Here is a 17078-nt window from a genome sequence, read left to right as displayed (position 1 = left end):
GGAGGTGGAATTGCATTATATATATCAAAGATCACTACATCTAGGGGTGGGTTGCTGCCGGTTGTAACAACTGGTTCGCAAATGTGAGCGTGCATGCGTGTGACAATGAAAACCCGGTGATTAGGACATGATAGTGCAAGGGCGGGCGGGCGGGGCTAGCCCTGGTCGGAACTACCAGTTCGCCTGAACCGGTCCGAACCATCAGCAGCCCACCACTGACTGCATCTCTGCAGAAATACACAAAACCAAGGATGAAAACCTCCTAGAATCCATATGGATCAATACAAAAGGGAAAAAATGACATTGCTATAGGCATAGACTACAGGCTACTCAACCAAGCAGAAGAAATAGATGAACTCCTTCCTAATTAATTAACAAATGTATGTAGGAAACATACCACAGTAGTAATGGGAGACTTTAACTACCCTGATATCGGCTATGTCCCTGTGGTAGAGCGGAGGTTGAGACTGTGGAGCATGTCCTTTTACACTACCCCATGTACAACGTAGCCAGGACTAATTTGATGTCTCTCTTAGAGACAGATTTCTGTGGGCCCAATGATAGTGATTTGGCCTTGTATTGTTTAGGGGATGGCTCCTCATACACTACCTCTCAGGTCTCAAAATTTTTTCTAAGAGCCGTAACCATTAGAGGAGAGCGCTGTGGTCCCTCTCGGCCGGGGCTTCCGGTGGCCGGCTGTTCGTGATGTTCTTTTTCCTATGTTTTTCTGTAGCTATGCTTGCATTTTGGTCTGTGACCGTAAATAAATTTATTATTACTACCCTGATATCAACTGGGAGACAAATTTTGCAGCAAGTGAGAGATTGAATAGATTCCTAACCAATTTAGCTGACAACTTTGTCACCCAAAAGGTAGAGGAGGGAATTAGAGGAAAAAGACAGTAGGGCCTAATTCCTACTAAAACAGAAGAAGTGATAGAGGAGTTGAAGTTGCCAGAACCTTGGGAAAGAGTGACCACGTCATACTGGAATTCAATATAATGCAAACACAAGCAATATAATACAATCCAACCAGTGTCCTAATCTTTAAAAGAGTTGATTTTAACAAACTCAGAGAGAGCCTAAGCAAAATTTAATGGATAAAAATCCTAAAGGGGAAAACAATTCAAGAAGTAGGTAAAACACTGAAAAATATGATCTTAAAAGTCCAGTCTAACACAATACCACTGAAAAGAAAAACAAGAAATCCAAGAAGAAATCAGCATGGTTGCACAAAGATCTCTCTGCTAAACTGAAAGACAAAAAGGATAAATACTAAATATGGAAAGAGGGACATATAACTAAGGCAGAATATCAGCAGATAGCCCGAATCTGCAAAGATGAAGTCAGGAAACCAAAGGCTCAAAATGAACATATACTTGCAACGAAAGTAAAAGATAATTTTTAAAAGTTTCTTTCAACATATAAATAACCAGAAAAAAGTCAAGGAAACAGTCGGTCCACTAAAGAGAGAAGATGGCAAGGAGATAAAAGGCAATAGAGAGAAAGCAGAGCTGCTTAGCTCATTCTTTGCATCAGTCTTCACACAAAAAGAAACTATAGCCCAACCTACCAAAATCATAACTGTAAAAGACAGACTAGAAATAAAAATTAAAATAAGCAAGAAAATGTTAAGAAAACACCTATCTGACCTTGATGAATATGAATCACCGGGGCCTTATGGATTACATCCCAGAGTTCTGAAGGAGCTGGCAGATGTTATTTTAGAATCATTGTATCATATCTTTAAAAATCTATCAGATGGTTGGAAAAGAGCTGATGTGGTTCCCATCTTCATAAAAGGGGGAGGGGAGATACAGGACACTACAGACCAATCAGCCTAACATCAATACCTGGGAAGATACTGGAAAAAGATAATCAAAAAACAGATCTGCAAACATCTAGAAACAAGTAAAGTAATAACTAGAAGTCAGCATGGGTTTGTTAAAAACAGATCATGCCAAACCAATTAATATTTCATTCTTTGACAAAGTGACTAAATTAGTAGACTAGTGAAATGCTGTGGACATAGTATACTTAGATTTCAGCAAGGCATTCGACAAAGTAGACCACAACCTACTTCTTGGTAAACTAGAAAAATGTGGAATAGACAGCATCACCACCAGATGGATTTGTAATTGGCTTACAAACCATACTAAACGAGTAGTCCTTAATGGTACTACATCTACATGGAGGGCAGTAAATGGTGGGGTACCACAAGGTTCAGTAGTCTTCAAGAACTTCATAAATGACTTAGATGAGAGAATAGAAGGGGAACTCATCAAATTTGCAGATGACACTAAACTGGCAGGAATAGCCAAAACCCCAGAAGATAAGCTCAGGATCCAAAAAGATCTTGGCAGATTTGAACATTGGGCCCTATCCAACAAAAAGAAATTAAATGTGGAGAAAAGCAAAGTTTTATACTTCAGCATGAAAAACCAAAGGTTGAAATTAATGTTAGTGGCTCAGGTTGTAGTTGACTGTTGGTTTGACCCTCCGAGCTTTGCAATTTGGTTGCAAACATTTCATCACCATTCAAGGAGACATCATCAGTGCACTTTGAATTGTGCTCGTCTGTTAGAACTCTGGCCTTTAAATACCTTTTTATCTGATGCAAATTAATATGGGTGTTGTTTGTTTGGCTACTTCTGAGTCATGGTCTGGTTTCGGACTGTTTGGTTGGCTGTTGTTATTGAGATGTAGTCTGATTTCTTGGGAGCTGATAGGTTATAATTTTGTTGATGCACAGTGTGATACCTGTTTGTTTGTTTTAAATGCTACTTTCAGTATTGTGGTTGAGTCTTTCATTCTCAGCAATTGGTAGACTGGATCGATGTCAGTTTATTAACTTGTCTGTTATGAATTTATTGGTGGAAAACCAGGCTTCAAGGAATTCTCTTTCTCTCCTTGATTTTGTTTGGGTTACAAACTGCTACCGGTTAGATCAAATTTGTGTCCTGAATCTTTTTTTTAAAAAAAAAGTTTTTATTTTCATTTCTCATAAACATATTTACATGTACAGTCATTTATCCACCATTTTTCATTCATCTTATCTTTTAACTCTCATTTTTAATTTTTACTTGTTCGGGGCTGCTCTTTTACCATTTACCCTTCTTTTGTTTTGCCACAACCTTTCTTCTTCTCCTCCCCTTCTCTTCCTTCCTCTATCTCCTCCTACTTTCTTCAATCTTCCTCTCCTTTTCTTTCCTACTTTCCCTTCCCCCACTCCTCTCTTCTTCCCTTCTTCTAACCTTCTCTCCTACTCCTCTTTCCCTTCCCTTTTCTTCCTTTCGTTTTCCCTTTCTTCTTTTTCTCCGTCTCCTCTCTTCTCCCTTCCTCTCTCTCTACTCCTTCCCCTCTCCCTTGTTGTTTTCCTTTTTTGTTCAATCTAAAATGGTATTCGAGGAGCCCCGATTTTCTATCGATCACTATTCTCATTTCAATTTCTTATTTAATTAATATTTATATCTGTTTCATCATTTGTGTACATTTTTATAATAATTTCACTTTTTCCCTTTTACCGCCCCCCCTCCCACTGGTGAAATCTAAAATTTGTTACTACCGGTTCTGTGGGCATGCTTCATGGGGGTGGGGATGGCCAACTTTTTTTTTTTTAACTTTTAAAACCATTTTTCTACAACCTCTTCAGCCGAAGAGAGGGACCTTGGAGTCCTAGTGGACGATCACTTAAACATGAATCAATAGTGTGTGGCAACAACCAAAAAAGCCATACAATCCTTGTTTGTATAAACAGAGTCATAGAATCAAAATCATGTGAAGTATTAGTACCGCTTTATAAAGCTTTTGTAAGACCACACTTGGAATACTGCATCCAGTTTTGGTCACCACATTACAAAAAAGATGTTGAGACTTTGGAAAAAGTGCAAAGAAGAGGAACTAATACGATTAAAGACTCAAGATCAAAACATATGAAGAACAGTTGCAGGATTTAAGTTTGGCTAGACTAGAGAAAAGAAGGACTAGAGGGGACATTATAGCAACAGCAAGAGCACTTACATTTATATACTGCTTTACAGTGCTTTATAGCCCTGTCTAAGCAGTTCATAGAGTCAGCATATTGCTCCCAACAATTTGGGTCCTCATTTTACCCACCTTGGAAGGATGGAAGGCTGAGTCAACCTTGAGCCTAGTGAGATTTGAACTGTCAAATTGCAGGCAGCCAGCAGTCAGCAGAAGTAGCCTGCAGTACTGCACTCTAACCACTGCGCCACTGAGGCTCATAGTAGTATGAGGCTGATAACAGTATTCCAGTATTTGAGGGGCTCCCACAAATGGGAGAGGTCCAATTTATTTTCCAAAGCACTAGAAGCCAGTTCCTTGTCTGAAATGATATGCTTGAGTAGGGGGCTGGACTGGAAGACCTCCAAGGTCCCTTCCAGCTCTATTCTGATTCTGTAGGATCAGAATAGAGTGGCATTATTTTTGGGAAGCTAAAGTTTTAACGTACCAGAATGGTCTTGATCAATCATATTAAAGATAATTTCCAAATCAGCTTTGTATCTACACAGAGTTTCCACCAAATATGGTTGAACCTAAAATATGATAGAGATTAAGAGAGAGTGGGAGAATGAGACAGATTAGAAATTATACAATACCAGGTCTATGGTTGAAATCACAATAGAGGTAGTGCTCGAGTTACGAATGGAATGGAGCCTACCCATTCCATTCATAACCCAAGGATTCATGGGAGTGAATCTCGCACCTTGAATGAAATCACTCCCTCCTTTTGCCCATGCATTCACTAATTGAATGTGAGGTTCGTTAAGTGCACATGAGGTATTTCAGGGTGGAGAAGGCCATGCGGGGCCTACTGATGGAACAGGCCACCAGCCTAAGACCACCCAAGGCATCCCTGACCCACTGAAATACCTCATGCTCCTCAAATGTCTTTCCCCACCCAAACTGCCACGGTGGGTCACTTACCTTATGAAGATCTAGCAAGCGGTCTCCTCTCCAGCCTCGTGTGCCCGTTGCTGGCTGAAATGGAGCTTCTGAGAGCCATCAAGAGATCTTGCCCAGCACCTTGCTGGCCGGATGTGCCCCTCAGAAGCTCCATTTCGGCCAGCAAGGTGCTGGGCGAGGGCTCTGGATGGCTGAACAGGGCTTCTGAGGGGCAAATCCGCCCCTCAGAAGCTCCATTTCAGCCGGTAAGGTTCCAGGCGAGGCCTCTGGATGGCCAAACGGGGCTTCTGAGGGGTGGATGTACCCCTCAGAAGCTCCATTTCAGCTTGCAGGCTGGGTGAGACCTCTGGATGGCCAGGTGAGGCCTCTGGATGGCAGGGTGAGGCTTCTGGATGGCTGAATGGGGCTTCTGAGGAGTGGATGGTGAATGGGACATCCTTTTCGGTGCCAGGCAAGGGTTCTGGACGGCCAAATGGGGTTTCTGAGTGACAGATTTGCCCCTCAGAAGCTCCATTTTGGACAGCAACATGCAGGATGAATGTTGAAGAGCCTCTGCAGTTGTTCATAAGAGTGAATAACTGCCATGGTGCTGCAAGATTAGTAGTTTTGGGCCTTGTTCAGAAACGCTTAGGGGCGCTGATCAGAATGGGATTTTTCGGCTCCTACCCTTGGCTGTGCCTGCTTCTCAACCAGGGTCCCACCTCTGCACATTAACCACCAGCTTTTCTCCTCGGCTGGCACATCTCTAGCTGTTCGCCCTGGCCAATGGGCCACGGCCCCTCTATCCCATGCGCTTCTGCGTGATCCATTTACCAAAGCATGGTTTGTCCTGGGCTTTTTGCTGCCTGGGACAGTTAGCTGCCAACCAATCGGTTAGCAGCGAATGCTGGCAGCCAAAAGCCACAATGCAATCAATTGCAGGTGGTGGGGGAGGTGCTGCAGCCAAATGGTCTCGGGTGCTTGTTAGGAGAGGGAAGGACAGGGGTGGAAGGTCCCCTGTACCTGATCGTGCCTCCCTGATAACGAAAGGGAAGAGAAAGGAGGTGGGGGCGATAGTAAGCAGGCTTCATCCAAAAAAGTTTTTGTTTTGGGTGAGTATCCTAGCCTTAGAAGGAGAGAGGGAAGGAGGAAGGAAAGGGAGGGAGGGAGAGAGAGAGAGAGAGAGAGAGAGAGAGAGAGAGAAGGGAGACAAAGAAAGAAAAGGAAGAGAAAGAAAGAAAGAGAGAGAAGGAGAGAGCGAAAGAGGGAGGCAGGGAGGGAGGGAAGGGAGAAAGAAAAAGAAAGAGGGAGGGAAGGGAGAAAGGAAGAAAGAAAGAAAGAGGAAAGGAGAAAGAAAGAGGGTGGGAAGGGAGAAAAAAAGGGAGAGAAAGTGAATGATATATGGATGGATGGATAGAGGGAGGGAGGGAGGGAGGGAGAGAAAAAGGAGAGGAAGGAAGGAAGGACACAACCCCTGGCACTAGATGCAGCTTCAGAGGATGCTTTGAAACAGCACAGCAATCCAGGGTTTAGGTACGGACATACGACATTGGTGAAGGCTGGCCATGACAGTTGTAAGTCAAGGATTGCCATCAAATTGGAAAACAGTACAGGTAGTTTACAACCGTATCATATAGTGACCGTTCAAAGTTTCAATGCCACTGATGACCATTTTTCACACTTATGACCATTGCAGTATCCCAATGGTCATGTGATTTACAGTTGGATGTGTAGCAACTGACTCACATTTATGACGGTCGCAGTGTCCTGAAGTCATGTGATCTCCTTTTTGCAACCGTCTGACAAGCAAAGTCACTAGGGGAGCCAGCTTTGTTTAACCATCGTCTGACTGATTTAAACAACAATCCACTTAACAGCGGTGGTAAGAAAGCTCCTAAGATGGGTTCAAGCTCACTGAACAGCTGTTTCTCTTAGCAATGGAGATTCGGGGAAGCCAGATTCACTTAGTGACTGTGTGACTGACTTAACGACTGTTCAGGTTACAACAGCAATAGAAAAAGGGTCTTATAACTGTTTTTCACACTTAATGACCGTTGCAGCATCCCCATGGTCAGGTGATCCGAATTCAGATGCTTGGCAACTGACACTTACTTATGATGGTCTCAGTGTCCCAGAGTCACACGATCCCCTTTTGTGACCTGATCAAAGAAGTCCACGGGGAAGTCGGATTCACTTAATGACCATGTGACTTACAAGAGCTGCAACTATTCACTTAACAATGGTGACAAGAAAGGTCGTAAAGTGAGTGAAAGCTCACTGAATAGCTGTCTCGCTTAGCAATGGAGATTTGAGGCTCAATGGTGGACATACAATAAGTCGAGGGGTACCCTTCCCCTTCCCTTACGAGTGTGTCAATCACCGGTAATCTGGCAGGCCTTTGGTCTCAAATTCTCAGTCTGGTTCACAGTGATTGACATCCACTGTTGGACGATGGATTGAGTAAAATGTGTCAAAACCCACTTTAACAATGCTCTTGCTTAGCAACTGTTGTTAATTGTTGTTGTAAGTCAAGGACTACCTCTGCCTTCCTTTACATGGCAGCCTTGCCTAGTAAACTCCTTCCCTTTTCTGGGAATTTTCCTCTCTGTTAGAGGCACCAAAATAACCCAGATGATATAAGGTCTCCTGCTGGAGCAAGAGGTTGGACTAGATGACCTCCGTGGTGCCTTCCAGCCCTGGATTGCTGTGCTGTTTCAAAGCATCCTCTGAAGCTGCATCTAGTGCCAGGGTTTGTGGTCCTTCCTTCCTCTTCTTTTTCTCTCCCTCCCTCTCTTCCTCTCTCCCTCTCTCATTCACTTTCCCTTTCCTCTTTCTCTCTCCCTCCCTCCCTCCTTCCCTCTTTCTTTCTTTCTTTCTTTCTTTCTTTCTTTCTTTCTTTCTTTCTTTCTTTCTTTCTTTCTTCTTTCTTTCTCTTTTTCTCTCCCTCTCTCCCTCCCTCCCTCTTTCTTTCTCCCTTCCCTTCCCTCTTTCTTTTTTCTTTCTTTCTTTCTCTCCCTTTTCTTTCTTCCTTGTCTCCCTTCTCTCTCTCTCTCTCTCTCTCCCCCTCCCTCCCTCCCTCTCTCTCTCTCCCCCTTTCCTTCCTCCTCTCCTTCTAAGGCTAGGATTACCCACCCAAAACAAAAACTCCTTTGGATGAAGCCAGCTTACTATACGCCCCCCCCATCCCGGCTCTTCCCTTCCCATTCATTATCAAGGAGGCATGATCAGATACATTGGAGCTTCTACCTCTCCCCTTCCTTCTCCTAACAAGTGCCTGAGACCTTTTGGCTGCAGCACCTCCCCCTCCCTGCAATCGATCACATTGTGGCTTCTGGCTGCCAGCATTGGCAGCTAACTGATTGGTTGGTGGCTAACTGTCCCAGGTGGCAAAAAGCCTGGGACAAACCATTCTATGGTGAATGGGCCGCCAGGGTGACCAGGGCAAACAGCTAGGGGTGTGCCAGCCGAGGAGAAAAGCTAGTGGTTAATGCGTGAAGGTGGGATCCTGGCAGAGAAGCAGGCATGGCCAAGGGTAGGAGCTGAAAAGTCCTAGATCTGATCGTGTAACTTTAAACATTCGCTAAGGGAATGCTCATAACCCTGGGATTACCTATATTGCAAACTATTTTATATTTTGTAAAAATATTTTTTAAAATACAATTTATTCAATGGAAATCCAACATCCAGAATCCAAATTCTAAATTCTAAATGATTTTAATTTAAAATTTAATTGAAAGGAAGATATGCATTATCCTAAGAAAGCTTCCAGGTTTAACTTTTGATGTACTATCTATTCCAGACATTTATCTACTGGTAATTTTGCTGCTTTTTTATCTTACATATTTCAAAAGAAAGAAGGAAGAAGAAGGAAGAAGGAAGAAACTAATGGGATGCTATTAATTAGTAATGCTAGTTGTTTTTTTCCCATGTGTACACTAAGAGTCACATTGCACAATTGTATCTACAAGTTTCTAAATAAAATTAATAGTATTATACAAACCATTTTAACAATGCTGTCAATTCAGCCATTTCCTAAATTAAGGTGTATAACCTAGACCTCAAGACTGAGGATCACTACTGGGTCCTTTAAAGCCCATTCAAAGCTTGTCACCAAATGGAATTTTTATAATTTCTAAAGTGACGGGAGAAAAACCTATTGAGCATGTTAGAGACAAAAATATGTATTTTTATGTCAGTCCTGCAAAGATCTGAAAACTCAGCATGTACTTGAATAAGCATTATATACTATTGGGAGTACCAACAGAAAGATCATTTTAAAATGTGGACTGTATCCCCACGTTTTGCTATTGTTAAATACTGATCATTTAATGTTTAATATTGCAATACACAAAACAAGACCAGTTTTTATCAATGTGAGAAGCATATATGTTTGTGTTTCCTTTTTTTTTATTGTGTATAAACATAGAGGGCACGATCACAGTAACTATATTTAATATATATATTTAAATAAATATAATTAAATTTAATTAAATGAAATAATAACATTTTTTCCTTCTGTCTCTGCATGTTATTTTGTCCTGCCCTGCCTCTCTATGGAATGTCCAACCTATTATTCAAAATAAGGTTCAGACCCTCTGAAAAAAAAGTTGATCATCCTTGTTCCAAATCACCTCACCTCTTTGATGGGTAGTATAATTTCTAAATTGTCAAAACATGAAAGATATTCCACACTTCCATCTGAAGCCAGGCAAACTAGTCGAGAATGGAGAGTTCTCCAGGGTATGTCAAGATTCAGAACCGATTCCATGGCCAAAGTCCATTGGCTAAGAGAAATCCTTCCTGTTAAAAAATGAAAAGTATTTTATGTTTCAAAGGAAGCTCCCTATAAGAGGATGTGATGTGTATTTATCAAGCCACAACCCTCTCCAATTTCAATTGAAACATCATTGCAGGAGGTATTGTGGCAATGAGATTTCAATAAACTATATTACAGGGTTATTTTTAAATAAAAAAACTGGTCAAGCATAGTGACTAGCTTCTAAATTTGGACCAGACATGCTTACTGGGGAATTCTGGGAGATGAAGTCCACATATATCAAACTGGCTGAGGTTGGGAATCACTGTTCTAAAGACTGATCCATCAGACACCCACACACCCACACACCCACATTCCACCAGCTTCACTAGAGCTTATGAAGTACACTATGTAGAATAGGGAATGGAGGAGGATGACCAACCTACAGATTGTAGGTACCCTATTTGCACCACATCTCATCACATCATTGAAATCTGGTGGGGAACCAGTTACATTTCAGCCCTGAGTTTTAATTTGCTTGTTCTTTTTTTTCTTTTTTCAACATGAAACATCAGAAATTTCTCAAATGAATAAAAGGTGTGCAGATTTCAGCTTATGTGTATCTGTGTGATTGGGTTTGTGGGGGGAGAGGATTTAAAAGGGGAAATGGAAAATTAAAGTCTGTCAAAGACAAGATCATTTCCATCCTTAAGAGTCTTTTTGATATGCTGATAAGACTAATCAATCAATAAACTATCTTTCCTTAAAAGTCATCCTCCTTGAAACTGGCTGGTTTTTAACTCGGGTGTAAGATTTAAGTTGGGAATGTCAATTGGATTTTAACATTAAGCTTTCAGTCTTCCCAGTCCCATTCTCTCCCCCCCCCCCCCCCCCCGCTTAACCATTCCTATGGGGAGGGTGGCAAAAATCTGACTTCTCAAATGTTACCTGACACTATAGACACTTTGATAATTATGAGCTCACAATTACTTCTCTTAGAATCACAGCTCATCTTTAGTTTATTGTCTGTCTGCTTTTCTCCATCCTCTACTGGGCATATCCTCCAACCTCTCATTGGGAAGCTTTGGAGGCTACAGAAAAAAGAGAGGAAACAAACCTTGCCGTAGGCAAAACCTTAACCTCTTCTGCTTTTGAAATGTGAGCCTGAGAATAATAACAGAATCAATTCCATCCTATGTATCCTAGATGTAAATAATTTGTAATTGATGGGATTCTATATATTGAAGGTAACAAATGCAACCATGGCAGGAAAACAGCACTTAAAAATAAATAAACGTGGATATATAATTTCATAATCTGAAGCATTGAAAAAAACAATATTATTTCATATACCATTGTCTTTTCTATTGCTTTGGACTGTGAAACCTGTAGAGAGTCCTGCTCCCTGCAAATATTGCTATTTTTCTTGGATACCAATTGGTATTCTGTACATCGGTGAGTTCATTAGTAACTTTACTAATTTCATTAGTATGTTCACATAATTGGGCTTTACAAATAATCACCCACTTAGTTGATAATCTATATTTATGATGGTATTTGCATGCTTTCCTAATTATCCAATACTGACACATGTAGTTTCTTTGAGATACTAATCAGCAATCTTCATTTAAAACCAGGGAGAAGTACATGTTTGAACAAAAACTTATCTGAAGGTAGAATGGCACCAAAATTGGAGCATAGAAGAACCTATATGCTCAATAGAAATATGGTAGCCCCTCCTGCAAATACATTTGGCAATACCATGCTTCCAGAATGCCTCTTTTGCACAATCAACATTCCTTCTTTATAGAAAATTAGACTTCAGCTGCAGCTGTTAATTATCAGAGGGTTTTTTTTCCCTATGTAGCAATTGGCAGTCTCAAGAGGGCTGCAGCATATGCTTTTTCTTTTTTTGTTCATATGAAGATAATGAATTTATCTTTGATCTTTTTTCCCCCAGCAGCAGTCACAAAGTAGGATGAAGCAACTTTCCTTTGGTAGTACCATGCCAGGAGCAGGCAAGAACAGGATTTGAAAAATCAAGGTGGCAGCTCCATCCTTTTTTTCTTTTTCTCTTTTACATGCATCACTATATGTTAAAAATGGGCACAGCATGAATCTTGCAGTCATGGGCAACGTCTTGATTCTTTGTACATTCATTCTTCCAATGATGTCCCTTGCCATTAATGTGAAAGTGAAGGAAGGTAAACTGGTATCTCATTTGTACAGCAAGATCTTAGTAGGACAAGCATCATTAATTCAAGTGTGCCCCACACTTCTGAGTTTTGAGGATCTTCAACCTGCTTAAATTACCTAAGATTTCAAGCCACTTTTACTTTATGGTATAAGTCCATGATGGCGAACATGCCCTCTCTGCAGGCACATCAGCCGTCACCTCAGCCCAGCTTCACCGCGCATGTGTGTGTGCCTCCCACCGGCCAGTTGGTCTTTGGGTCTCTGCCAAGCATGCATGGGGGGTGGGGCCTTTCCCGATCTCTGCAGGTCCCCCCCAGCGCGCCCTACCTTTCTACTCCATTTCTGCCGCCCATGCCTTCCCTGATCTCCGCAGGTTCCCCCCCCGCCCCCCCAGCTTGCCCTACCTTTCTATTCCCATTTCTGCTGCTCACACCAACCTGGAAGCCAAAACAGGGCATGGCGGTGCCATGCAAGGCCCTCCTATACCCTGTTTTGGGCCTGGAAAACCTCCTGGACTAACTTGGAAGCCAAAACGGGGCATGGGGGGTGCATGCGTGGAGGGCCAGGGTACATGTGCGGGGGCATGTGCTAGGGTGAGCGCACATGCATGGGGTGGGGCACATGCATGGGAGTGCTTGCATTGCATTTTGGGGGTTCAGGTATGCACATGTGCATTTGCACGTGTGCATGCATACTTTGGGCACTCGGCACCAAAAAGGTTAATCATCACTGGTATAAGTCAATCTACAAAATTCGGACAGAAAATGGGAGGAGATACCTGTAATTTATTGATTTCTCATAATTTTCTAGGGGAAGCTATTATTTCAGGTTCACTCTGAGTCTCTTAGTATGGTACTTACTAAGCTTCCTGACTCCTTTTTAAAAAGGCAGGCAGGCTCTAAAGCAAAGATTAGTCTCTAAAATCATAGGTATTTGCAGCAGTACTTTGAAGCCCCAGAAAGATCTTGCTTGGATGGAAGAGAGCACTCTGGAGGATTATTTCAATGGCTGTTTGGAACTGGATATGCGTTGCCCCCTATAAGGGAAATCAGACTAAGGTATCAGTACCAGTGCCATGTAGGTCAGTACTACTTTTACTGTTACAGGATCTTGCAAATCTGAATATGTTTTTTTCCCCTCCCCTTTATCTTCATGAAAACTAAAGAGAGGCTTGTCTAAGAGTTTTTCTCAATTTTCTTTCTTGATCCAGGCTTAGTTCAGTCGTGTCTGACTGTTGCCTGAATAATGGCTCTTCTTCCTGTCCTGCAAGATCAGTCTCTCCCCAAACAAATTCAATCATAGATATACAGCATTTGTCTACAACACATCATGTGATAGTCAACTTTTGATCAGATAACTCTTCCACAACAGCTGTTTTGTCAGTATATCTTGGCCCTAAAATATTTTCTAGTTCTTTTGAAGAAGAGTCTCTTCCTCTCATCTGATTTTATGCAGATTGTTACTAGAAACACAAGGCTGGAAATAACCATTTAAGCCATTAGATAGAGCCCTCTACTCAGGGATCCAAATTAAAGCTGCCCAGGCAGACCGGTCTCTCTCTAGTCCTAAATACATCCAATGAATAGAAGACCACTGCTTTTCCAGAGAATTGGTTTCATGCTATTGAATTGCTCTTACTGTTAGGGAGTTTTTTCTAACGTTCAATTGAAATCTGACTTTCTGTAACTTACATCTATTATTTCATATTCTGCGCTCTGGGACAAGAGAGAACAGGCCTTAAAGTTCTCTATGATAGTATTTCAAGTGCTTGAAGACTACTATTATATTCAGTTACCCTTTTTCATAACTAAATATCTTTCCATCCCTTTTCATAGGACTTGATTTTCAGTCCCTTGATTTCCTTGCTATCATTCTTTGAATATGTTCCAATGTCTCTGCATCCCTCTTAAAGGGTGATTCCCCAAAACTGTCAGAATAAATTACTTCCCTTCGTTTAGTAAATATACTTATGTTAATACAACTAATGAGATACTAAGTTCTACTGGTAGGCATTAACTGTTCTCTGGTGGTCTGAAAAGAACATCAGAGATTCCATCTCTGTCATTGGAATCCTTAAAAAACAAGAATTACAGAGTTAGAAAACATTACATGAGTCATTTTGATCAGCCTACAAGCTCATGCACTATTTTTGAGCCAGCAGTATCCATTATTCTAAACAATTTGATATCTCCCATAAATTGTATCTTTACTCAATCCAGCTCATTTATGAATGATTCATAGTAGCATCTGTCCCATACAAATCTAGAATCTATTGCTCATCACATTTTCTTCCTGTAACATGCAACATAGAAAATTACTTGTACATAAAAACACAATACTGACAAACAAAATGAAACACTTTTTCAAATCACATTACCTGTGCAAATTGGATCATATTGGGTAAAAGCTGCAATGAGGTCTGATTTGTGGGTATAAAGTTTCTCTCGCAAACCCTTTAAAGCAGAAAACTCAATAGCAGTCACTCTACAAAGAAAATAATTAAACTAGGCAATTAGAACAACAAAATCTCTTTACAGGTCCATGTCAGAGTACAGAATTTTAGGAGTTCTGAAATTCCTATATGGAGAACAAAAAAAATACTTAAACATAAAGGTAAACTTGAGTAATGCTGCATATCTAGTTAGAAAAAATGAAAAAAATAAACTTGCATTTAGGAAAACAACTGCATGATATATAACTGCATGCAATATAATCTCAATAGTTCTTGTCAGAGTTTTATATCATTTTTTCTTTAGTTATAAACTAAAAAAAAAGTGAAAAAGTGAGGAAATTTAAGCAAAGTGTAGTATGTAGAAAGCATGTACATCCAACAGAGAGATGCTTACCACATTTACATACATGCAGTACAAACATGATAAGGATAAAAAAGCATAAATAAGTAATGGCCATACTGGATTAAGTACAAATTGAGTTTGATGGTTTTTAGCATTACTATCCTTCATTTCAGCTTTACCGGTAGTCCTAGAAACAGTATTTTACCTTTGTACTGCTAGAGCTGATCAATAGCTAGTTTTGTGGAATGGAAGCAGATGCAAGCAAAGCTGATAATCATTGTTATCAGCTAGGTTTGAAAAAGGTAGGAGGACTAAGTTGCCTACAGTGCAAGTTAAAGGAGCTCTTGGCTATCACTGGGCTGCCAGTGAATTAAAATAATAGATTGGCCCTTAATTCCAAGACAGCCAGACATCAAGTACTATTTATTTTCCTTCATTCCTCTTTGTGCAGCTCCACTATTATTCCATTTCTGTAAATTAGGTGTAAATAGCAATGCAGAGAAGACTAGTACATTCACCTCATCCTCATCTTGTGGTCCATGGAATAGCCAATAAGATCACATCAGTTAATTTAAGAAGTAAAAATAAAAGGGATGCATTAAATCATATTTCTTGTAAATTAAAACTTATCTAATATACATGCAATTCTCAATTTATGACCACAATTGGGACCAGAATTTCCATTATGAATCAAGGCAAATATATGTTGCAAGATCCAATTTGGGTCAGTCACCAGGACCAGAGGTTTACTCTTCGAAGCTTTCGGACTCATGCCAGAGCCCATCTTCAGGGAACTTCTGTCTACCAGAATATGTGCTTTGGGTTATTCTGTGAGCCATATTTATGTGGTGCCTTCCTACTGATTGATTGGTGTGTTGATGGCCATTGGTTATTGTTTCCTTGTGCTGCCAAGTCCTCAGCTCCTAAGTACCGGATAAGCTAGTGGTAAACTAGCACTCTTGTTGACTAACAAGGGGCCCATTTCCGAAACTAGGAAACTTCCCAGGAAATTCCCAGAATTTCCATTGTTAAGTAAGGTGGTTGTTAAGTGAGTCATGCCCAATTGAATGACCTTTTTTGCCACAGTTGTTAAGTGAATCATTGCAGTTGTCAAGTGAATCATTTGGTTTTTAAGTGAAACTGGCTTTCCCCATTGATTTTGCATGGCAAAAATCTGCTGGAAAGATTGAAAATGGTGATCACATGAGCCTGGGATGCTGCAACTGTTGTAAATGCATGCTGGTTGCCAAGTGTCTGTACTTTGGTCCCATGGCCATGGAGATGCTGCCATTGTTGTAAGTGTAAGGAACAGTTGTAAGTCATTTTTTTTCAGTGCCACTACAACTTCAAACAGTCATTAAATGGTTGTAAGTTCAGGACTACCTGTAATTTGTTAGTAAAGACAGAAGCCACAGAGATTTCTCTCTTAACTAAGGTAGAATATCAGCAGATAGTCATAATCTGCAAAGATGAAGTCAGGAAAGCAAAGGCTCAGGATGAACAAAGACTTGTGTCAGATCCAGGGGTGAAATGCTCCCGGTTCAGACCGGATCACCTGATCCGGTAGCGATGGCAGCGGGTGGTTCAGAGAACCGGTAGCAAAAAATCCCTGGGCCCCCCCATGCCCAGCTGAGCTGCACAATCATCAGTGGCTTTTTTTTTTTACTTTTAAACGCATTTTTTCTATAACCTCTTCGGCCAAAAAAATGCTTTTAAAAGTTTTTTTAAAAAAGCTTCTGATTATCACGCGGCTCAGCTGGGATCGTCAAAGGCTTTTAAAAGCATTTTTAAATGCTTTTAAAAGGATCTGAGGATCCCAGCTGAGTTGCCTGATCGGCAGAGGTTTTTTTTCTTTTAAATGCCTCTGCTGATCAGGCAACTCAGCTGGGATCGTCAGAGGCATTTAAAAGAAAAAAAGCCTGTCGACAACACAACAGCTCAAGGATTTAAGGAGGCACTAGTTAAGGATGACTGGTTCCAAGCCCACAAAAACAACCTCTTGCTTAAAGACCATTTAGCCTGGGTAGGAGACAAACTTTATGTCACTGCCAGCCAGAGACTGGACCTAATGAAACAATGCCATGTTTCCAAATTAGCCGGACATTTTGGATTTGTCAAAACCCTACATCTCATCAAAAGACAATTTTGGTGGCCATCCCTTAAAAAAGATATTGAGAGCTATATTGCTAGCTGCCCTACCTGCACAGCTGCTAAAAGACACCAGGGGAAATCCTCAGGACTCTTACAAACTGCAGCTGAACCTTCCAAACTCTGGAGAGAGATTTCCATGGATTTTATTGTGGAACTGCCTGAAAGCGTGGGAAACATGGTTATTTGGGTTGTCATGGACATTTTTTCAAAACAGGTCCATTTTTTACCTTGCCAAAAGATCCCAACAGCTAAAGCACTAGCCAAAATGTTTCTAGT

General features: G+C 41.0%; 2 protein-coding genes across 6 annotated transcripts in view; one reads left to right on the top strand and one right to left on the bottom strand.

Annotated features, from left to right (window-relative positions):
• The window catches only part of PHKA2 (phosphorylase kinase regulatory subunit alpha 2), a 311493-nt gene extending 302164 nt beyond the window's left edge, over positions 1–9329 (top strand). For 2 of the 5 annotated variants that reach the window (XM_070943836.1, XM_070943835.1), the window contains one exon: positions 8756–9329. In XM_070943836.1, coding sequence (XP_070799937.1) covers positions 8756–8959 — 204 coding nt within the window. In that variant the 3' untranslated portion in view covers positions 8960–9329. The remainder of the gene's footprint in view (positions 1–8755) is intronic. The other 3 variants (XR_011600403.1, XR_011600402.1, XM_070943839.1) reach the window with 3 other exon arrangements.
• Positions 1–17078, bottom strand: part of PPEF1 (protein phosphatase with EF-hand domain 1) — a 120571-nt gene that overhangs the window by 2991 nt on the left and 100502 nt on the right. The window contains exons 14-16 of the mRNA XM_070943842.1: positions 14234–14340; positions 9541–9704; positions 4471–4555 (exon numbers count right to left, since the gene is read on the bottom strand). Of these exons, the coding sequence (XP_070799943.1) occupies positions 4471–4555; positions 9541–9704; positions 14234–14340 (356 nt within the window). The remainder of the gene's footprint in view (positions 1–4470; positions 4556–9540; positions 9705–14233; positions 14341–17078) is intronic.

The sequence above is a fragment of the Pituophis catenifer genome, unplaced genomic scaffold (genome assembly GCF_029215685.1).
Source record: "Pituophis catenifer annectens isolate HBS135680 unplaced genomic scaffold, rPitCat1.0.hap2 SCAF_4, whole genome shotgun sequence".
Taxonomy (NCBI): Eukaryota; Metazoa; Chordata; class Lepidosauria; order Squamata; family Colubridae; genus Pituophis; species Pituophis catenifer.
This window is presented reverse-complemented; position numbering and strand designations above follow the sequence as displayed.